This window comes from Pan paniscus, chromosome 1 (assembly GCF_029289425.2).
Source record: "Pan paniscus chromosome 1, NHGRI_mPanPan1-v2.0_pri, whole genome shotgun sequence".
Classification (NCBI taxonomy): Eukaryota; Metazoa; Chordata; class Mammalia; order Primates; family Hominidae; genus Pan; species Pan paniscus.
In genome coordinates, this window is record NC_073249.2 from 174,546,016 (window position 1) to 174,570,555 (window position 24,540).

General features: G+C 41.0%; 1 protein-coding gene across 2 annotated transcripts in view; it reads right to left on the bottom strand.

Moving 5' to 3' along the window:
* Window positions 1-24,540, bottom strand: part of ZFYVE9 (zinc finger FYVE-type containing 9) — a 210,680-nt gene that overhangs the window by 40,845 nt on the left and 145,295 nt on the right. For both annotated transcript variants that reach the window (XM_034965193.3, XM_034965188.3), the window contains 3 exons: window positions 12,848-13,072; window positions 10,558-10,640; window positions 2,573-2,677 (listed from right to left, as the gene is read on the bottom strand). In XM_034965193.3, the coding sequence (XP_034821084.1) occupies window positions 2,573-2,677; window positions 10,558-10,640; window positions 12,848-13,072 (413 nt within the window). The remainder of the gene's footprint in view (window positions 1-2,572; window positions 2,678-10,557; window positions 10,641-12,847; window positions 13,073-24,540) is intronic.

Consider the following 24,540-nt stretch of genomic DNA (forward strand, 5'->3'; position numbering starts at 1 on the left):
GGAGGGTGAGCAAAGTGAAGAGGAGCTTTATGAGTGACGTAATAGAGGAGGGCCTGGGGTGGGTGGCTCCTCTCTACAGGCAGGTTGTCAAATTGAGTATTCAGCTCTCAGCAGAGAGGAGGCCCTGGAGTGAGCAGCTCCTCTCTACAGCTGGTCATCTCAACGTCTGCAGGTCTCAGCAGAGAGGAGACCCTGGAGTGGGCAGCTCCTCTCTGCAGCTGGTCATCCCGATGTCTGCTCAGCTCTAGCTGATCCCAGGGCTTTTACAGGCCTCAGAGGAGGGGAAGCATGCACCAACTGGTGCATGGGCAGCCATGGACAGGCTGAGAAAAGGCACCACAAGTTCCCACTACAGTCCATGGGACTGGTGGCCTGGCCCCCCAGCCTTCAGGCCCTTCCTAGCCTGAAGGTGGAACCTCATCGGGGACCTGGCCTCTTCTGCTCAGGAACGTGTTTGCCTCCTGCTATTCATGGTGCCCAAGCTGTAGGTTCCATGGGGTGTCTGCAGGCCAGCATTGAGCTGCACACATCCCCCATCAGCTTACTTCCTATGTTTGTCAGTGCCCAAAGTCCGGAGGGGGCCAAGGCGGCAGGGCACTGGTGTGTCAGCACTGCCCCGACTTTGCTCTGAGATTGGAGTGGGTGCTGACAGCAGGGAAAAGCCAGGCAGTAGGAGCAGGCATTTCCAGGGCTGTGAGGGAGGGGGGCCTTCCCAAGCACCCAAGAGTGCGAGGATGCCTGGGTCCATAGCCACAACTTGGGTAGCTACAGCTGTGCCTGCAAGGGTGGGGCTCCTGCCTGCTCCATGGAGCAGAAGGCTCAGGTCTGCAGCCATAACTTGGGCAGCTGCACCTTGGGAGGCCCACCCCACCAACTCGGAAGGGGTGGGGCTCCCACTTGTCCCCGGCTCCTACAGGCTCCACGGAGTATGCAGCCCTGGCAGCACCACCCTGCTGCAGCCAGCATGATGGCAGCAGCCACTCCAGACAGGCCACTGATGCCATCATTTTCCTGGACAGCAAACGCTCCGAAAGCAGGCATAAGGTTTTTGTTTGTTTGTTTGTTTTGAGACAGAGTTTTGCTCTTGTCGCCCAGGCTGGAGTCCAATGGCGAGATCTCAGCTCACTGCAACCTCTGCCTCCCATGTTCAAGCAATTCTCCTGCCTCAGCCTCCCGAGTAGCTGGGATTACAGGCACCCAGCCAATGTTTGTATTTTTAGTAGAGACGGGGTTTCACCACGTTGGCCAGGCTGGTCTCAAACTCCTGACCTCAGGTGATCCACCTGCCTTGGCCTCCCAAAGTGCTGGGATTACAAGTGTGAGCCATCACACTTGGCCAGCAGGCCTAATGTTCTTATCTCATCTTTATATTTCAAATCACAGAACATATTTAATACATGTTTGTGAAATAGACAATAATATTTCAAATTTGAGAAATAAAATAGGTTTTCAAAGCACAATCTCTTTTAAAATTCTTTAGGCCATGAAAGATTGCATTACTGCACTCCAGCCTGGGCAACAGAGCAAGATCTGTGAACTACAAATAGTTCACTTTAAAGATTTGACTCTACCTAGTCTCATCGATTACTCCTTGATACTCCAAGGCAGGATTATCTAAATGCTGGAGACTGCTAGTTGTATCCCAGAAAAAAGTAAGCACACATTCTAGCTACTATTTTCTAATATCCTTAAAAAAAAAAAAAATCACGTGGAAAGTCATGGCTAAAAGCTTTCTTCACAGAGGTCATTCTCATAATAATGCTGAGAACTGAGCTCACAAATCCAATAAAACATCTGTGTGATTCTACGTGCATACCAAGTACATAATGTTTATTCAACGCATAAATGATTTAGTGGCTAAATGAAGAAAAAATGAAATGAAAAAGGAAAAAAAAAGGAAAAAGGAAGGAAAAATTATTTTATACAAAGAAACCCGGCTGGGCACAGTGGCTCGTGCCTGTAATCCCAGCACTTTGGGAGGCTGAGGTGGGTGGATCACCTGAGATTAGGAGTTTGAGACCAGTCTGGCTAACATGGTGAAACCTCGTCTCTACTAAAAATACAAAAATTAGCCAGGCATGGTGGCAGGTGCCTGTAATCCCAGCTACTTGGGAGGCTGAGGCAGAAGAATCACTTGAACCCAGGAGGCAGAGGTTGCAGTGAGCTGAGATCACACCATTGCACTCCAGCCTGGGCGACACAGTGAGACTCCATCTCAAAAAATAAATAAATAAATAAATAAATATTTATAGTAGGAGTGGGGACATTTTTAAAATCTCACCACTAATATTACAGATACAAGGCTAATTTCATGACCTAATCAAAATGCAAATCTAATACTAATTATCATAACATCAAAAGGTAAAATGACACATCCAATGAACCACTAGGTCAGAAATTTGACATCTTGTCTTTCTGTAATGAAATTCCCCATAATTGAACTAAGCCATACAATATTATTAACTGATTTCATTGTTAATTAATTATAAGTAAAATTTATACATAATCATGCATTTTTCACCTTCACTCATGTTTTCAACTATGAAAAATACGCCTTCATGGTAAATCTTACCTCATTGTATCTGTTGCTGGGAATTTTGATGCTAGTTTTCCGAACTTCCATATCAACCACCAAACCTTGAACTACTGGCAAGGTATACTGGTAATTTCTGAAGTCCTGGGCCAAAGCAGATTGAAGCAGAATAAATTAATTCATCAATGGTAGGGTTTAATTTATAGTAATAAAATTAACACAAATGGAAAAAATGTCAATATTGAAAGATCCTATTTATTTAAATAATAAGGAAATGTATAATGAAAGCCCCACTATATGTATTTTAGCTCTTTAGTCTTTAAACTCTTATAAGTAAACCAAACATTATCATATACCTCTTATACACAACATTAAAAAATATTTTTGAATGTCTACCCTGCTTTACCACCACTTAACATTTTCTGTATTTATTTGTTAACTATCTGTCTCCTCCCTCTGAAGCTCCAAGAGAGTACAAACTCTCAGTTGTGTTGTTCTTGCTATATCCTTAACGCCTGGAACATCTTAGGCACTCAATGAATATCTGTAAGGAAACACACACACACACTAACACATCATCTATCCAGTATGGGTGAAACAAAATGAACAAGAGTGGTGGACTCAAGGTCAAAGTAATAGCAAATGGCTAGATTTCATAGGTTCTTATAGGTCACCGTGAGGACTTTTGCCTTTAGGAGGCTTTTGACCTGTTTTAACAGATCTGACTTCTTGGTAATGAATAGGTGGTAAGGGAGGAAGAATGGAAGAAAAGATCAGATAAATACCATAAAAACAATCAAGGTAGGAGATAGTGAGAGCTTAGACCAGGATGTTAACAGTTTATTTATTTATTCTGAGATGGAGTCTCACTCTGTTGCCTGAGCTGGAGTGCAGTGGTGCCATCTTGGCTCAGTACAACCTCCGCCTCCAGGGTTCAAGCGATTCTCATGCCTCAGCTTCCCAAGTAGCTGGGATTACATATGTGCATCACCATGCCCGGCTAATTTTTGTATTTTTAGTAGAGACAAGGTTTCACCATGTTGGCCAGACTGGTCTTGAACTCCCAACCTCAGGTGATCCACCTGCCTCGGTCTCTCAAAGTGCTACAATTACAGTCGTGAGCCACTGCACCTGGCCAGGATGTTAACAGTTTAAAAAGTGATGAGAAGTTGTCAGTTTCTAGATATATAGATACAGATTTTTTTTTTTTTTTTCCCTGAGACAGAGTCTCGCTCTGTTAACCAGGCTGGAGTGCAGTGGCGCAATCTTGGCTCACTGAATCCTCTGCCTCTCAGGTTCAAGCAATTCTACTGCCTCAGCCTCCCAAGTAGCTGGGATTACAGGAATGCACCACCAGGCCCAGATAATTTTTGTATTTTTAGTAGAGATGGGGTTTTGCCATGTTGGCCAGGCTGGTCTCAAACTCCTAACCTCAGCTGATCTGCCCACCTTGGCCTCCCAAAATGCTGGGATTACAAGTGTGAGCCACTGCGCCCAGCCTGTTTCCAGACATATTTTAAAGGAAAATCTGATAATATTTGCCACTGTGGATGTGGAATGTGAACAAATGATAAAAGTTAAAGATGATTCTAAATTTTATAGCCAGGGCTACTAGAAGACTGGAACTGCCATTTACTGAAATGTAGAATATGATGTGAGATGGAGGGTATTTCTAAGTAACCTGACTTTATTACTTGCAAAAAAAGCTCAAGAATATTGATAACCAGCACCCAACTGGTAAAATCAGAATGTCTGTCAACCAATAAAAAAATACCAAACATTCAAAGAAGCAGGAAAATACAACTCAAAATAAAGGAAAAAAAATCAATCCATGGAAACGGAGCCAGAACTTATACAAGAAGTTAGAATTACTAAAGGCATTACAATAGTTATTATATTGTATTCTACATGTACAAAATGTTAAGCAGAGACATAAAAGATCTTAAAAGACCCAAGTATAACTTCAAGAGATGAAAATCAAAGTATTTGATTGAGATTGTTTAAAAGATTGATAGAATTAACAGCAGCTTAAACCAAAATAAAAGATTAGTGAAATTGAGAGCACAGCAATAAAACTCACCCTAAATGAAAACAAGAGACAAAAAAGACTGAAAAAGAAATAAAAAGAACATTAGTAAGACGTGAAACAATTTCAAGCAGCCTGATATATATGTAATTGGAGTAATCTCCTTCAGGGAGAGAAGGGGATGAACAGAAAAAATATCAGATGAAAACTATAAACCCATAGATTCAAAAAGCTCAATGAACCCCAAGTACGGGAAACATGAAAACTACACTATGGCACATTATAATCAATTTGCTTCAAACTTGTAATTTTAAAAAGCTTTTGAAACTAGCCAGAGAAGGTCAGGCACAGTGGCTCATGCATGTAATCCCAATACTTTGGGAGGCTGAGGTGGAAGGATAGCTTGAGCCTAGGAGTTGGAGACCAGTCTGAGAAACACTGCGAGACCTTGTCTGTATAAAAAATAAACAAAATTAGCTGGGCGTAGCGGCACGTACCTGTAGTCCCAGCTACTTGGTAGGCCAAGGTCGGGGGGATCACCTGAGCCCTGTGGGTCAAGGGTGCAGTGAGCCGTGATTGTGCCACTGCACTCCAGCCTAGGCAACAGAGTGAGACCCTATTTCCAAAAAAAAAAGAAGATGGAAAAAGAAAAACAACATTAAGAAAAGAAAAAATTGTTATGTAGAGAGGAACAAAGATGAGAGGGAAAACAATGCAAAGCAGAAGACAGTGGAGCAACATCTCAAAAACACTCAAAGAAGAAAACTCGGGCTGAGCATGGTGGCTCACACCTGTAATCCCAGCACTTTGGTAGGCCAGGGCAGGAGGATCCCTTGAGGTCAGGAGTTCAAGACCAGCCTGGGCAACATAGTGAAACCCTGTCTCTACTAAAAATACAAAAATCAGCTGGGCATGGTGGTGCATGCCTGTAATCCCAGCTACTCGGGAGGCTGAGGTGGGAGCATCGCTTGAGCCCGGGAGGTGGAAGTTGCAGTGAGCCGAGATTGTGCCACTGCACTACAACCTGGGTAAAAGAGTGAGACTCTGTCTCAAAAAAAAAAAAAAAAACAAAAAACCTAAACAACAAAACTCAACCTAGACTTCTCCATCCACCAAAAGTATCTTCCAAATATGAAGATCAAATAAAGATGTTGTTAGAAATACAAAAGCTAAAATAATTCATCAGCAGCAAACCTACACTGTAAGAAATATTACAGGCAATCATTTTGGCAGAAGGAAAATGACACCAGATGAAAATACAGAGTTATACAAAGGAATGAAAAACACTGGAAATGGCAACTAGATGGGTAAATCTGCAAGATTTTTTTTCTTTTTCTTTTGAAACTGAGTCTTACTCTGTCGCCCAGGCTGGAATGCAGTGGCACGATCTTGGCTCACTGCAACCTCTGCCTCCCAGGTTCAAAAGATTCTCCTGGCTCAGCCTCCTGAGTAGCTGGCATTTACAGGCATGTGCCACCATGCCCAGTTAATTTTTGTAGTTTTAGTAGAGACGGGGTTACACCATATCAGCCAGGCTGGTCTCAAACTCCTGACACCATGATCCGCCTGCCTTGGCCTCTCAAAGTACTGAGATTACAGGCATGAGCCACTACGCCCAGCCAAGACTTTTTTTTCTTATTGTTCTCTCTAAACGACAGTGACATCAGCAAGATGGTTGACTGGAGTTGTCTGGCTCTTGCTCCCCTCTACTCAACAAAAGGGACCAAAACAACAATAAACAAACTATATTTCAACTGGAGTGGCTGTGGAAGTATGCTGGAGAGCACCAGGGGAGTGCTGAAATTCCTGTGGAGCACCAGATGCCCCAGATAGCACCACAGAGACGGGAGCAAAGCACTCTGCCTCTGCCGCACTGCCTCCCTGCAAGGAGTGGCCTGGAGTCAGGAAGGACTACTTCTAATGGGGAAAGGGTAAGCTGGGGACCCATGGTCCCCATGACCACTGCAGCCTCGTCCCGCGGTCCTCACAAACCCTGAATCCAGTTTGTAGTTGCCTGCAGTTCACAGGACTACACTGCTCCAGAGTTGGAGCCCATGTCATACAGCCCTCATTCCCAGTCATAGCATGGTGCCATCTTGAAACTGGACCCACTGCTAGAGTTCATCCTGCCTGGGGGCCAATTGCCACTGCATCTCTCCATCTCTGAAGCTCCACTGTCAGTCCACAACACACACATGTAGCTGTATCACCACCATCCAGCTGCTGAGAGCCTAGGCCCAACAGAATGAGGGAGCCCTGGCACTGAACTCACATGGCACCTCCCTGCCCCAGGGAACAGGCAGACCTGTACAGTGGAGAAACCAACACACAGCTGGCTGGCCTGCTGTGCCCAGCCGGACAAGCAGCCCAGCACAATAAAGGCCATATGTGACAAACCCACAGCTAACATCATACTGAATGGGAACAGTGGAAATCTTTTCCTCAAAGATCAGGAACAAGACATGGATGCCCATTTTAATCCTTTCTATTCAACATAATCCTAGCCAGAGCACTTAGGCAAGAGAAAGAAATAAAAGGCATCCAAACTAGAAAGTCAAATTGTGCTTGTTTGCAAATGACATTACCTTATACATAGAAAACCCTAAAGATGCCACCAAAAACCTGTTAGAGCTAATGAACAAATTCGGTAAAGTTGTAGGATACAAAATCAGCATGTAAAATCAGTAGTGTTTCTATATGCTAATAAAAAATAAAGAAAACAATTCCATTTACAGTAGCTATAAAAAAAATAAGATACCTAGGAATACACTTAGTTAAGAGGTAAAAGATCTTTACAATGAAACCTCTAAAACATTGACAAAGGGCCGGGCAAGGTGGCTCACGCCTGTAATCCCAGCACTTTGGGAGGCAGAGGCGGGCGGATCACGAGGTCAGGAGATCGAGACCATCCTGGCTAACACAGTGAAACCCCGTCTCTACTAAAAGTACAAAAAATTAGCCAGGCGTGGTGGCGGGCACCTGTAGTCCCAGCTACTTGGGAGGCTGAGGCAGGAGAAGGCGTGAACCCAGGAGGCGGAGCTTGCAGTGAGCCGAAATTGCGCCACTGCACTCCAGCCTGGGCAACAGAGCAAGACTCCGTCTCAAAAAAAAAAAAAAAAAAAAAAAAACATTGACAAAGGAAACTGATTCCATGTTCATGGATTGGAAGAATTAATACCGTGAAAATAGCCATACTACCCAAAGCTATCTACAGATTTAATGCAATCTCTATCAAAATGCCAATGATATTCTTCACAGAAACAGAAAAAAAAAAACAAAACCTTAATATTCTTATAAAACCACAAAAGGCCTCAAATGGCCAAAACAGTCCTGAGCAAAAAGAACAAAGCTAGAGATATCACACTACCTGACCAAATATACTACAAAACTATAATAACCAAAACAGCATAGTAGTGGCCAAAACAAACACATACTCCAACAGTACAGAATAGAAGGCCCAGAAATGAATTTGGACACCTACAGCCAACTAATTTTTGACAAAGGTGCCAGGAACACACACTGCAGAAAGGACTCTCTTCAATAAATAGTACTTGGAAAAGTGGATATATCCACATGCAGAAGAATGAAACTAGACCCCCACCTCTCCCCATATACAAAAATCAACTAAAAACAGATTAAAGACTTAAATTTAAACCCAAAACTATGAAACTATTAGAAGAAAACAGGGCAAATGCTTCACAATATTGGGCTAGGCAATGAATTTTTAGATAAGATCCCAAAAGCACAGGCAATAAAAGCAAAAATAGACAAATGGAATTACATCAAACTAAAAAGATTTTGCACAGAAAAGGAAACTATTAACAGAGTGAAGACACAACCTACAGAAATGGAAAATATCTGCAAACCATACATCTGAAAAGGAGTTAATATCCAGAATATATAACAAATTTAACCTAGCAGCAAAAAGACAATCCAATTAAAAAACAGGCAAAAGGCACTTTGGGAGGCTGAGGTGGGTGGATCACTCGAGGTCATGAGTTTGAGACCAGCCTGGCCAACATGCGTCTCTACTAAAAATACAAAAAGTAGCTGGGCATGGTGTTTCGTGCCTGTAATTCCAGCTACTGGGGAGGCTGAGGCACAAGAATTGCCTGAACCCAGGAGATGGAGGTTGCAGTGAGCCGAGATCGTGCCACTGCACTCCAGCCCAGGCGACAGTGCGAGACTCTGTCCCAAAAAACAAAAACAAAACAAAACAAAATTTTTTAAAGAAATAAAAAAAAAAGATAATTGGAAATATAGCTTTTAAGCATCACAGAGGGAGGAAATCACCAAACCCACTTCTCAAAAAGCAACCGAAAAGCTGTATAAGTGGTTTAAAAAGAACCATTTCAGTGCTCTGGAATTAGATCAAAGGCATATAACATTAAGAAATGTTTTGGCTGGGCATGGTGGCTCATGCCTGTAATCCCAGCACTTTAGGAGGTTGAGATGGGGATCACCTGAGGTCAGGAGTTTGAGACCAGCCTGGCCAACAAGGTAAAACCCTGTCTCTATGAAAAATACAAAAAATTAGCCAGGCGTGGTGGCAGGTGCCTGTAATCCCAGCTGCTCTGAAGGCTGAAGCAGGAGAATCTCTTGAACCTGGGAGGCGGAGGTTGCAGTAAGATTGTGCCACTGCACTCCAGCCTGGACAACAGAGCAAGACTTCATCTCCAAAAAAAAAAAAAAAAGAAATGTTTTTTTCATGAAAACTACTGAACTTTGAATTGAGTCTGTGACCTTCTTGCCTGGGGCTGCCCCCTAGCCCCATTAGGTAGTTAGGTAGTTCAACCAGGGCAAGGTAGTTTGTAAAAACAATGAGCTTTGCAGCTGGGAGCAGTGGCTCATGCCTGTAATACCAGCACTTTGGGAGGCTGAGGCGGGTGAATCATTGAGGCCAGGAGTTTGAGATCAGTCTGGCCAACATAGCAAAACGCTCTCTCTACAAAAAATACAAAAATTAGCTGGGTGTGGTAGTGTGCTCCCATAGTCACAGCTGCTCGGGAGGCTCAGGCACAAGAATTGCTGGGAGGTGGAGGTTGCAATGAGCTGAGATCATGCCACTGCATTCCAACTTGGGCGATAGAGACTCTGTCTCAAACAAAATAAAACAAAACAAACAAAAAAATGAGCTTTCCTACTTGAAGGAGTTTACTTGCTATGGAACATTGTCAAAGTGGTAATCTCGGTGGTTATTAAAAAGGGAGGCCCAGTAGCTTGATTAGCTTGAGTTCACCAAACCTGTTTGGGGCAAGTTCTGGGAGGTAAGACAACCATAGGGAGCTTCATAAACGGTCCAAATATCCAGGATTGATCCTAGTCTGTGCATATATGCAGCAGAGAACTTAGTGGACTCAAGCCAACCAATGATCTTGGCCAACAGAGCCAGAACCTGTGCACGTGTGTAGGAGACATGAGAGAGCCCAGAAGAAAGGAAAACAATGAAGTTTAAATTCCAGTCCATATTCAGATCCATCAGCAGAGGGCAGTAGCCTTACTGGCTTGGGGTATCTGGGTACAATCTCTGACCAATCTTTGCTTGGATAATAACCTATATAGACACAAGAGAAACTCATAGAATGCCAGTCTTAAAATAAAAACAAGACAGAATGCTAGGTGTTTTATTTATATATTACTTCTAGTCCTCACAATAATTCTGCAAGGTTGGACGGTAAGTGTATAATCAGGCACTGGAATCCTGTACCATTTCACTTCATGTTTGCAAAAGAATATATATATATATGTGTGTGTGTGTGTATATATGTGTGTGTGTGTGTATACATATGAATATATATGTATATGTGTGTGTGTATATATATATATATATATATATATATATACACACACACATATATATACTGTTCTTTTTCTTCAGCATATATCTTTACCTGCCTTAAGCAGCTTCGGCACAGCTACCAAGAAAATAATAAAATTGCTTTCTTCCTTCTCCCATATAAACTCCAGTAAGGACAAAGGAAAAAAATTCCCAACTTACTGCAAGAAGATTCATGATGGTATGCCCCGTCTCTCCAAACAATGGCTTCCGAAATCTGACACTGAATAGTGGGCATGGATAAACTATGGAAATGAGAAATGATCAAACTTAAGTTTGGCAACATAAAACTTTGGTAAAAGAGATTTCATGACTAATACAATTTTCAAAATATAATTATAATGGCTCATTAGAACATATCAAATTTTGGGCTCAAAAAGTATTTGGCATGGTAGCAGACAAATGCTGAGCCATATTAAGTCTTCTGATAACCAGAATAAGCCTTTTGATGTAAATGTTTCAAAAATGACACACAATAGCCAGGCATAGTGGCTCATGCTTGTAATCCCAGCACTTTGGGAGGCTGAGGCAGAAGGATCACCTGAGCCTAGGAGTTTGAGACCAGCCTGTGCAACCTAGGGAGACCCTGTCTCTACAAAAAAACAAACAAAAAAATTAGCTGGGTGTGGTAGCATGCACCTGTAGTCCCATCTACTTGGGAGGCTGAGAGGTAGAAGGATGGCTTGAGCCCAGGAGGTCGAGGCTACAGTGAGCCATGACTGTGCCACTGCACTCTAGCCTTGGTGACTGAATGAGACCCTGTCTCCAAAACAAACAAACAAACAAACAAACAAACCCACAAAGTCTTAGGGAGCAATCTTCTTCAAACTGAATTGATACGATCCAGGAAATAAATATCTCCTGATTCCTCTGTGCTCAATAAGTTTAAGAGTTCACTTTTTTTTTTTCCAACAAGTTTAAGAGTTCACTCTTTTTTTTTGAGACACAGTCTCACTCTGTCACCCAGGCTGGAGTGCAGTGGCATGATCTCCTGCCTTAGGAGGGTTCAAGCGATTCTCCTGCCTCAGCCTCTCCAGTAGCTGGAATTACAGGCATGCGCCACCATACCCAGCTAATTTTTTTGTATTTTTAGTAGAGATGGGATTCACCATGTTGGCCAGGCTGGTCTTGAACTCTTGACCTCAAATGATCTGCCTGCCTTGGCCACCTCTCAAAAGTGCTGGAATTAGAGGCATGAGCCACCGCACTCAGCCAAGAGTTCATTCTTCTATACCTCCTAACCAGGATCCTCCTTAGGAGAGGCAAATCAGTCTGGCTCATCTCTTGAACTTTATGGTTTGAAATGCCTGTATAAAATAGGAAGATACACATGTTGCTTCTTTTGCACACAATCCTTCCCTTTCCCTGATTCATTTAGCTGATTCATATGCCTCCTTCAGAGTTAATCCAGAGGCACTCTGGTCCAAGAAAACTGAAGGTCCAACTACTCCTTCATTCCTGGTCAAGTTAGAGCCTGTCTTGGAGCTCCCAATGAACTTAACTTTGAGCACAGGTTTTAATACAATATACCACTATAATCATTATTTCTGTATGTATTCCTTATAAAAGTTCCCGAGAGCCTATAATCACATCTTAGCTATTTCAGAATTCCCAGGATTCAGGATATATGGGAGGCCTTTATTAAATTCTTACTGAATAAATAAATAATTGGTGGAAGAATGAAGTTGACTTGCTGAGAACATAAACTGTTTTATGGTTTATAAAATTAAGTTTCATTTATTCTCTCATTTGATCCTGTTAACAACCCAATATAAAATAAAAGGCAAGCATTATTATTTCCAGTTTATAAAAGAAACACAATCAGAGAACTTGGGTGACTTGCCCAAAGTTACAGAGCTCATAAGTGGCAGAGTTGAGAATCTTACTCAAGTGGTCGGATTCCTAGCACAGGGCACTTTCAATTAGATGGAGATATAAAATTTAAAATAAAGTTTGCATTTAACCATTAATGTCTTTTTAAAAATCACATCTTAGTTACGCTGCTAAAGCCATGAGCAAGGAAGCTCCTTCTTCTGTAGCCTGTGTCTTACCAACTGAGAGTGGTTTCCATTCCACTAGCTTCCAGTATGTTAAGTAAAATATAATTGATCATAACTGTTTTCCAACCAAGTGACAAAGAATATGCTCATCATATACAGAAACTATAAAAAATAAAGTTACTTAAGTTCAAATTCACTTTTCTAAAGATGATCGTGTTTTTTATCAATGAACTATAAAAGCAGTAAGTTTACAAGGTAATACACAATCAACTTCCTCATTCGTTATTTTCAGTGCTTCCCATTACGCCCAATACATGCAGACACTGGCCAAATTTAGTTTAGCTATTTCAAAAGACTATTTCTGCTGAATTATATCACCAAACAGAGGGCTCTGAATATTTCAGGCATTATTTTAGTCATCATGCCTTGAAAAACGTGTTTTTACTACTTACGTCGATATTCAGCTCCAAGTCTCAACATCAGACGGATAGGAAATACTTTAGCCCAAGGAGTTTCCCATTTCTGGATAAGAATCCCAAACAAGTAAGGTGGGGTTGGGAGTACTAGGTCTTGCAGTGACTGGTAGGTAGATGTCACATATAAGAATCCACCATGTTCTTTACTGCCAAGGAAACTTTGACTGAAGAAGGAATGTCCCAAGTTGCTCACCACATTCCCTAAAAACAAAAAAGTTTATTAGCTACTTTGTATCAATAAATTAATTATATTTTTTTCTTTTTTTTTTTTTTTTTTTTGAGACGGAGTCTGGCTGTCGCCCAGGCTGGAGTGCAGTGGCGCAATCTTGGCTCACTGCAAGCTCCGCCTCCCAGGTTCACCCCATTCTCCTGCCTCAGCCTCCTGAGTAGGTGGGACTACAGGTGCCCGCCACCAGACCTGGCTAACTTTTTTGTATTTTTAGTGGAGACGGGGTTTCACCGTGTTAGCCAGGATGGTCTCCATCTCCTGACCTCATGATCCACCCGCCTCAGCCTCCCAAAGTGCTGGGATTACATGCATGAGCCACAGCGCCCGGCCAATTAATCATATTTTTAATAAACATTATGCAACTCTGGGCTGGATGGACACTACCAAACAGTAATTCCCAATCTTTCACTATGAAAGACTTACATTTAAAAAGCTGATTTTTAAATAAATGGCATTTATTAAACGAAAATTTGGTTTCCAATTTTATCAGGGCTTCTAATGAGCATAAACTAAGTTATATTATCACATTGTTGAAGTTTGTCTAAGTAAAAGCCAGAAATATTGATGCCTTCCTTGGTTAAACTGTACAGCTTTACTGTATGAATTGCTTTAGAGGTCTCAAGAACTATCACCTCAAAGGTCATAAAGAAATGTTCAAGGCCGGGTGCGGTGGCTCACACCTGTAATCCCAGCACTTTGGGAGGCCGAGGTGGGTGGATCACAAGGTCAGAGTTCGAGACCAGCCTGACCAACATGGTAAAACCCCATCTCTACTAAAAATACAAAAATTAGCCAGGCGTAGTGGTGTGCGCCTGTAATCCCAGCTACTCAGGAGGCTGAGGCAGGAGAATTGCTTGAACCTGGGAGGCGGAGGTTGCAGTGAGCCAAGATTGTGCCACTGCGCTCCAGCCCAGGCGACAGAGTGACACTCTGTCTCAAAAAAAAAAAAGAAATGTTCGGATTAGGAAGCTGCTGTCACCAAGCTTATAATTTCACTGGGTGAACAAAGTCAACTCAGGAACATAATGAATTATGGTAATAAGTAGTTATAAGACATTAAGGGAAGATGAGGATTTATGAAGATGGTACCACAGACAAGTTGTTTTTTTCTTGGTTTTTTTTTTTTTTTTGAGATGGAGTCTTGCTCTGCCACCCAGGCTGGAGTGCAGTGGTGTGATCTTGGCTCAATGCAGCATCTGCCTCCCAGGTTCAAGCAATTCCTCTCACCTCAGCCTCCTGAATAGCTACAATTACAAACATGCACCACCACACTCAGCTGATTTTTTTCGCATTTTTAGTAGAAACAGAGTTTCACCATGTTGGCCAGACCGGTCTCAAATTCCTGACTTCAAATGATCCATCTGCCTTGGCCTCCCAAAGTGCTGGGATTACAGGCGCCAGCCACCGTGCTTGGACAGGATTTATTGTTTATAATTTTTTGAGACAAATATGAAACATAGCTCTATAATTTAGGGCTTATCTAAATTCATATTAAGCAGGTTTCTCTTTTTTTTTTTTTTTGAGACAGAGTCTCACTCTGTTACCCACCCTGGAACCCTGGAGTGCAGTGGTGTGATCTCAGCTCACTGCAACCTCTCCTTCCCGGGTTCAAACAATTCTCCTGCCTCAGCCTCCCGAGTAGCTGGGACTATAGGCACCCACCACCACGCCTGGCTAATTTTTGTATTTTTAGTATAGATGTGGTTTTACCATATTGGCAAGGCTGGTCTCGAACTCCTGACCTCAAGTAATCCACCCGCCTTGGCCTCCCAAAGTGTTGGGATTACAGGTGTGAGCATGTAATCCATGTACATCATGCCTGGCCAAAGCATTTTATAATTCAAAATACTTTTGTGAATGAAACAGTAACAAACATATCAACCCTTCATTAAGGAGACATTTTCCTCAGTTTAGAATTGCAAAAGGACTTTCTGACAAGAGCTGCTCAATGATGGAACAATGAATGTGTTCACTAGCCAAGTACGAGCTTCCTTTGATACCTTTGAAAGCAATAACACCCAATGAAGCAATCTCCATCAGAGAAATTAATGCTTACTTTTCTTGAAAACTAGAGTTTATTCTTATAATGGTTATGGGTCTTTGCATCCTTGATTTTAGCGGATAGGTATCCTGACAGTAGGAGCCACAAGTGAAGGGAATACCTCCCCTTTAAACTCAGAGAAGCTTTGTGGCTGAAAGTCATGTTCACCTAAACATTATCATCTATATTTTGCATTTAAGGTAGTACATTTAGGAATTTAGGGGTAGTACTCTTGCTCCAGGATTACCCAGGTCTGGCTGCACAATTAAGCTGCTAGGCCAGATCTATAAAAACAAAACAATTGTCATATCAACGTAGCAGTATGGCATTTTGAAAAATAAATTGCAGATTTTGGAGTCCCAGAGATATGGGTTTGAATGCTAGTTTGATCATTCACTATTGTGGGATCTGGGGCAAGTTACTCCTCTGAGCCTCAATGTCCATGTAAAATGGGAAGAGAAACTATATTAAATTCCAGATGTGTTATAAAGAATAAATGAAAGGAAATCTATAAAATGCCTAACAGGACCAGCAACACTGTATTCTCAAAAAATTATAACTATTATTATTCTAATGCAAATATACATATATTGATCAGCCAAATATATGATTTTTGGGGGGACTTTCAATGATTTTAGAGTAAGATTTAAGTAAATTTAAATTTTTTCTGGCAGCCACTGCAGGATCAGGGATAGAGTGTCAGGAACTTTAGGGAGATAAGATCCCCAAATTTACCATTGCTTCTTTACCACCTCCCTAGATCCTGGAATTCTAGGATACAATATAAGAGACACTTCATACAAAATTCAACAGATAATTTGTCAAAGAGAAAAAAAATTTTTTTCATCTCTTTATCTAGCTTTGGTGAATAAGGAGGAGAATAGGGAATTAAAGAGATGCTTTCCCTCTACAATGTAGGGTGCATGACAGCATTCCTGTAACTCTATCAACAGCATGCTGTGGTTTGAATATATCCCTCAAAAAGCATGTGTTGGAAACTTGGTGCTAGGAGGCAAGGCCTCATGAGAGGTGACTGGATTAATGCTGTTATCCTGGGAGTGGGTTTGTTATGAAAGGACAAGTTTGCCCTCCCTTGTACACATGCCCTCACGCACATGCACATTCTTTCTCTCTCTTCCCCACCCCATTTGCCCTTCTGCCACGGGATGATGCAGCAAAAAGGTCCTCACCAGATGCCTACCCCTCAATCTTGGACTTTGCAGCCATGAGAACTACAGGAAATACATTTCTGTTCATCACCTATTATCCAGTCTGTGGTATTCCATTATAGCAGCAAAAATAGACTAAGACACAGTGTAATGTTTATATTTCACAAAGACTGTCCTAGTAAATATAGCTTAGAGGTGAAAAATATGTTGGCTTAGTACTCGAGGCATTCACTCATTATTCCTTTGCGATTTCCCTATTAGAGCCTAGAATCTATTGGTAGTTATTTTCCACAGATACTGATTTCCTTTCTGCCTCTTCCATTTAACACTCTCTTCATCCCAATCACAGATTCTTCATGAAGTCCACTCTCATTATAAAATATATCTTTTATCCTTTAAATATTAATCACTTTAAAAAATGTAGATTACCAATAATAACTGAATTAGACTATCATGTACCATCTCATCTACAAACAAGTAACACTGCACAGGTGTAGATATTGGCAAAAATAAAACAGTGGGTATAAGAATTTGACAAAGAAAGAAAGGCTTTCATCTGAAGACCTAATCTGAAGCTCTTGAACTCATAAAGTCTGTAATGTACTAATTTATATAGGTACTTCTCAACGACTGCACTCAATGTAATGAATCCACAGAACTAATTTTATATATACCCCAATACTAGTGAACCCATATAACCAAAATAGATACCAAATCTTGCTTCTAAGTGACCTGTCAAAGGTGTTAAATGCTTTATATCAATGGTTTATAAAGTAATTTTACATAACATTAATGAGGTAATCATCAGATCAGTGCTAGTAGGTAAGCAGAACGGTACCATTTCCCTGAAATTTTGGGTTTTATTTGACAAATGAAGAAACTGAAGCTTAGAGGTAGAGGTGAAGTAACTCTGAAAAGACGAGGTAAATAAGTGGCAAAGTAAAACCTAGAAAGCAGAAAGCAGATCTTTCAATCTCCTAGTCTTTGTATGTCACACAGCCTTTCAAAAAATATACAGATACAGTAATTTACAATTTCCCATCTTTAATTTGGAATTTAAACTGTTTTTCAAATGCTTATAAGTAGCCAGCCATCTTTAAATTCAATTCAAATATAACTTAAATATCTATGTGTCAATAGCTTCCTTTTGATTCAAAGTATATTTATTAATCCTCACATCAACTCAAGTGGAACCATTTCCAAGCAAATGGTTCATTCATTTCAAGAAATACTAATATTTCTTTTTCTTTCTTTTTTTTTTTTTTGAGACAGAGTCTCGCTCTGTCACCCAGGCTGGAGTACAGTGGCGTGATCCCAGCTCACTGAAACCTCCGCCTCCCGGGTTCAATTGATTCTTCCGCCTGAGCTTCCCAAGTAGTTGGGACTACAGGCGCTCACCACCATGCCTGGCTAATTTTTGTATTTTTAGCAGAGACAGGGTTTAGCCATTGTTGGCCAAGCTGGTCTCAAACTCACGACCTCAAGTGATCTGCCTGCCTGCCTCGGCTTCCCAAAGTGTTGGGATTACAGGCGTGACCCACCGCACCCGGCCAATAAATAAATTTCTAAGTGGTAATATGACTAAAACTCAAGCCATCAAAAGAATTTAGAAAGTTTCTTGGAGTTCTTTGTAATGCAGCAAACTGCAGTTATGCATGACTACTTCATAAAAGGTCATGTCCTCAGTTTAGTGTATCTCTGACATTGATCATGAAAGCTCAAGAGGAGCCAGGTCAGGTGACTCATGCCTGTAATCCCAGCCCCTTGGGAGGGTGAGGAGGAAGGATTACTTGGGCCCAAGGAGATCAAGGCTGCAGTGAGTGTGCTATGATGGCACCACTGCTACACAGCCTGGGTGACAGAGCAAGACTTCTGTCTCTTAAACAAACAGCTCAAGAGACACTATAGTACTTCTTATGGTTCGAAACATGAGATTTATGGACAACATAGGTGAATTTAAACCTGGGCTCAGCCACTTATCACCTAACTGTGTGATCTTAAGTTACTTAGGCCTTTGGTGTCTTTCATTTTCCTCATGTGTAAATAGAAACAGTAACAGTCAGAACTCAAGGAAATAGAGACACAAAAAACCCTTCAAAGAATCAATGAATCCAGGAGCTGGTTTTTTGAAAGGATCAACAAAATTGATAGACCGCTAGCAAGACTAATAAAGAAAAAAAGAGAGAAGAATCAAATAGACACAATAAAAAATGATAAAGGGGATATCACCACCGATCCCACAGAAATACAAACTACCATCAGAGAATACTACAAACACCTCTACGCAAATAAACTAGAAAATCTAGAAGAAATGGATAAATTCCTCGACACATACACTCTCCCAAGACTAAACCAGGAAGAAGTTGAATCTCTTAATAGACCAATAACAGGAGCTGAAATTGTGGCAATAATCAATAGCTTACCAACCAAAAAGAGTCCAGGACCAGATGGATTCACAGCCGAATTCTACCAGAGGTACAAGGAGGAACTGGTACCATTCCTTCTGAAACTATTCCAATCAACAGAAATAAAATCCTCCCTAACTCATTTTATGAGGCCAGCATCATTCTGATACCAAAGCCGGGCAGAGACACAACCAAAAAAGAGAATTTTAGACCAATATCCTTGATGAACATTGATGCAAAAATCCTCAATAAAATACTGGCAAACCGAATCCAGCAGCACATCAAAAAGCTTATCCACCATGATCAAGTGGGCTTCATCCCTGGGATGCAAGGCTGGTTCAATATACACAAATCAATAAATGTAATCCAGCATATAAACAGAGCCAAAGACAAAAACCACATGATTATCTCAATAGATGCAGAAAAAGCCTTTGACAAAATTCAACAACACTTCATGCTAAAAACTCTCAATAAATTAGGTATTGATGGGACGTATTTCAAAATAATAAGAGCTATCTATGACAAACCCACAGCCAATATCATACTGAATGGGCAAAAACTGGAAGCATTCCCTTTGAAAACTGGCACAAGACAGGGATGCCCTCTCTCACCACTCCTATTCAACATAGTGTTGGAAGTTCTGGCCAGGGCAATTAGGCAGGAGAAGGAAATAAAGGGTATTCAATTAGGAAAAGAGGAAGTCAAATTGTCCCTGTTTGCAGACGACATGATTGTATATCTAGAAAACCCCATTGTCTCAGCCCAAAATCTCAAGCTGATAAGCAACTTCAGCAAAGTCTCAGGATACAAAATCAATGTACAAAAATCACAAGCATTCTTATACACCAACAACAGACAAACAGAGAGCCAAATCATGAGTGAACTGCCATTCACAATTGCTTCAAAGAGAATAAAATACCTAGGAATCCAACTTACAAGGGATGTGAAGGACCTCTTCAAGGAGAACTACAAACCACTGCTCAAGGAAATAAAAGAGGACACAAACAAATGGAAGAACATTCCATGCTCATGGGTAGGAAGAATCAATATCGTCAAAATGGCCATACTGCCCAAGGTAATTTACAGATTCAATGCCATCCCCATCAAGCTACCAATGACTTTCTTCACAGAATTGGAAAAAACTACTTTAAAGTTCATATGGCACCAAAAAAGAGCCCACATCGCCAAGTCAATCCTAAGCCAAAAGAACAAAGCTGGAGGCATCACACTACCTGACTTCAAACTATACTACAAGGCTACAGTAACCAAAACAGCATGGTACTGGTACCAAAACAGAGATATAGATCAATGGAACAGAACGGAGCCCTCAGCAATAACGCCGCATACCTACAACTGTCTGATCTTTGACAAACCTGAGAAAAACAAGAAATGGGGAAAGGATTCCCTATTTAATAAATGGTGCTGGGAAAACTGGCTAGCCATATGTAGAAAGCTGAAACTGGATCCCTTCCTTACACCTTATACAAAAATCAATTCAAGATGGATTAAAGATTTAAACGTTAGACCTAAAACCATAAAAACCCTAGAAGAAAACCTAGGCATTACCATTCAGGACATAGGCATGGGCAAGGACTTCATGTCCAAAACACCAAAAGCAATGGCAACAAAAGACAAAATTGACAAATGGGATCTAATTAAACTAAAGAGCTTCTGCACAGCAAAAGAAACTACCACCAGAGTGAACAGGCAACCTACAAAATGGGAGAAAATTTTCGCAACTTACTCATCTGACAAAGGGCTAATATCCAGAATCTACAATGAACTCAAACAAATTTACAAGAAAAAAACAAACAACCCCATCAAAAAGTGGGCAAAGGATATGAACAGACACTTCTCAAAAGAAGACATTTATGCAGCCAAAAAACACATGAAAAAATGCTCATCATCACTGGCCATCAGAGAAATGCAAATCAAAACCACTATGAGATACCATCTCACACCAGTTAGAATGGCGATCATTAAAAAGTCAGGAAACAACAGGTGCTGGAGAGGATGTGGAGAAATAGGAACACTTTTACACTGTTGGTGGGACTGTAAACTAGTTCAACCATTGTGGAAGTCAGTGTGGCAATTCCTCAGGGATCTAGAACTAGAAATACCATTTGACCCAGCCATCCCATTACTGGGTATATACCCAAAGGACTATAAATCATGCTGCTATAAAGACACATGCACACGTATGTTTATTGCGGCATTATTCACAATAGCAAAGACTTGGAAGCAACCCAAATGTCCAACAATGATAGACTGGATTAAGAAAATGTGGCACATATACACCATGGAATACTATGCAGCCATAAAAAATGATGAGTTCATGTCCTTTGTAGGGACATGGATGAAATTGGAAATCATCATTCTCAGTAAACTATCGCAAGAACAAAAAACCAAACACCGCATATTCTCACTCATAGGTGGGAATTGAACAATGAGATCACATGGACACAGGAAGGGGAATATCACACTCTGGGGACTGTGGTGGGGTGGGGGGAGGGGGGAGGGATAGCATTGGGAGATATACCTAATGCTAGATGACGAGTTAGTGGGTGCAGCGCACCAGCATGGCACATGTATACATATGTAACTAACCTGCACAATGTGCACATGTACCCTAAAACTTAAAGTATAATAAAAAATAAATAAATAAATAAAATAAACAAATACATTATTAAAACAAAACAAAACAAAAAGAAACAGTAACAGTATGAATCTGAGATGTACTTAGGAAGAAATAAAATAGTGTACATAAGGCAATGAATATACTGTTAGCATATATTAAGTGTTCAAAAAATGTTAGGTATTTTGTCTTAAATCACTTCTTCATAAATAGTTCCATATAACTTTCTCATCAGTTGAAAAATTACTTTGCAAAGCTACAATACCATAATTCTAATAAATTTACCAAAAGGTTCAGAATTTGAAAAATAAAATAAAAACATGAACCATGACATGATATTATTATTATTTTTAAAGATAGGGTCTCACTGTGTCACTCAAGCTGTAATGCAGTGGCGCACTCATAGCTCACTATGGCCTCAAAAACTCCTGGGCTCAAGGACTCCTCCCACCTCAGCCTCCCAAGTAGCTGGGATTACAGGGATGTGCCATTAGGCCTAGTTAATTTTTTTTTTTTTTGGTACAGATAGGGTCTCATTATGTTTACCAGGCTAGTCTCAAAGTCCTGGCCTCAAGCAATCCTCCTGCCTCAGCTTCCCAAAGAGAGAGCAAGAGGGGAATGAACCCCCTCCTTTTATAACAGCACTAATCCCATCCATGAGGGTGAAGCCCTCATGGCCTAATCACCTCTTAAAGGTCCCACCTCCTAATATTGTTATAATGGCAATTAAAGTTCAACATGAGTTTCAGAGTGGACAAACATTGAAACCATAACAATACCAAACACTTTCTTAATAAAAGATTAGACGGCATGGTGGCTCACACCTATAATCCCAGCATTTTGGGTGGCCCAGGCGGGTGGATCACCTGAGGTTGGGAGTTCAAGACCAGCCTGGCTAACATGGTGAAACCTCGTCTCTACTAAAAACACAAAAATTATTCCAAGTGTGGTGGCAGGTGCCTGTAGTCCCAGTTACTTGGGAGCTACTTGGGAGGCTGAGGCAGGAGAATCACTTGAACCCGGGAGGCAGAGGTTGCAGGGTGCCAAGATCGCAACACTGCACTCCGGCCCGGGCGACACAGCGAGACTCTGCCTCAAAATAAATAAATTAATTAAATTAAAAATAAAAGATTAAGGGAGTTCAGAAGAGACTAATTCTGTCTGGGAGGGTCATCAAGAAAGAATTCATGGAGAAAGTGGTCTTTAAGATTTAGGACAACTGATAGGATTGAGACAGTTGGGGTGTGGGGAAATAGCACGGTTGGGAGTAGCATAATCATGGGTAATGAAATGGAAAATCATCAGAATATACACAAAATGAACCAATAAATGTTTTGTTTGGCTACAATGGAAGTATGGAGAGATGACTAGCAGGAGATGAGACTAAAAATATAGGAACAGATCATGCAGAATACTGAATGTTGGAGCACAGTTTATTCTAAAGGCAATACAAAGCCAAAGTAGCTTTTGAGTAAGATAGGGAAACAACCAGAGATTAACTCCAGAAATAACAATCTGGTAGATACAAGTCCAATTTCATTCAAGTCTATGTTCTGAATAGATTGTTTGCAAAAAACAGGTACAAAATATGGAGGAATGAATAGGAGACAGGGAGAAACAATATATAGTCTACAACCTCCGATGGCACTGTCATAACCAGAAGGCATTCTGAAACTCTCAGAACATAATTTCTCACAAATTATAATGTTTCCCTCCACTGCAGAATGCAAAAACTGTGTATGACAAAAAAGTGTGTGTGTATATATATGTGAAACATAGATACACACACATATATAGATATACAACACACATATGGTTATTAAATACCTGTAGTTTAGATTTTAAAATTCACAGGAAGTTATAAAAAAGTTCATTCAATAGCTCCTAAGGCTTTTCTGTGATTTAGGGCAGAATAACCCTAAGCTAGTAATACAGTATTCAAGGTTTCACACTCAGGAGAAATTTAAGATACAATTTGTCAATTTCACTCAATGTGCTACACAGAAGAGAATAATAAATTGCGATAAGTTTTTTTTTTTTTTTGAGACAGAGTCTCATTCTTGTTGCCCAAGCTGGAGTGCAATGGCACGATCTTGGCTCACTGCAACCTGTGCCTCCAGGGTTCAAGCAATTCTCCTGCCTCAGCCTCCCAAGTAGCTGGGATGACAGGCGCCCACCATCACACCCGGCTAATTTTTTGTATTTTTAGTAGAGATGGGGTTTCACCATGTTGGCCAGGATGGTCTTGAACTCCTGAGCTAAGGTGATCCACCCGGCTTGGCCTGCCAAAGTGCTGGGATTACAGGCATGAGCCACCGTGCCCAGCCTGCTATCATTTTAGAACAGTAGCCTCCAACCTTTTTGGCACCAGGGATGGGTTTTGTGGAAGACAATTTTTCCACGGACTGTGGGGAAGGGGAGACGGTTTCAGGATGATTCAAGCTCATTAAATTTATTGTGCACCTTATTTCTATTATTACATTGTAATATATCATGAAATAATTATACAACTCACCATAATGTAGAATCAGTGGGATCCCTGAGCTTGTTTTCCTGCAACTAGACTGTCCCATCTGGGGGTGATGGGAGACAGTGACAGATTATCAGGCATTAGATTCTCATAAGGAACACACAACCTAGATCCCTCACACGTGCAGTTCACAACAGGGTTCGCACTTCTATGAGAATCTAATACCGCTGCTGATCTGAGAGGAGGCAGAGCTCAGGCGCTAACGTGAGCAATGGGGAGCAGCTGTAAATACAGATGAAGCTTTACTTGCTTGCCTGCCCCTCACCTCTGCTGTGTGGCCTGGTTCCTAACAGGCCACGGACCAATACCAGTCCATGGCCTGTGGGTTGGGGACCCCATTTTAGAACACCCAAAATATGCTTTTACTTATTAAAAAATTTATAGTGAAATATATCAAGCTATTACCCTGATTATCTAAAAATAAGGTTCTTAATGAATATGTATAGTATATAGATAATATATCTGTGTTTTTAAGAACTGATATATTATTAATGGATACACAGAGGCAACTGACATAATGTAAACAATACTGATCTGGGAGCTACAGTCCCAATTCTGCCACCAACTTGGTCTGTGATTTAGGTATGCCATTAACACTTCTAGGTCTGATTTTCCTTATTTAAAAATGAAGAGTTTATATTAAATTATCTAAAATGCCTT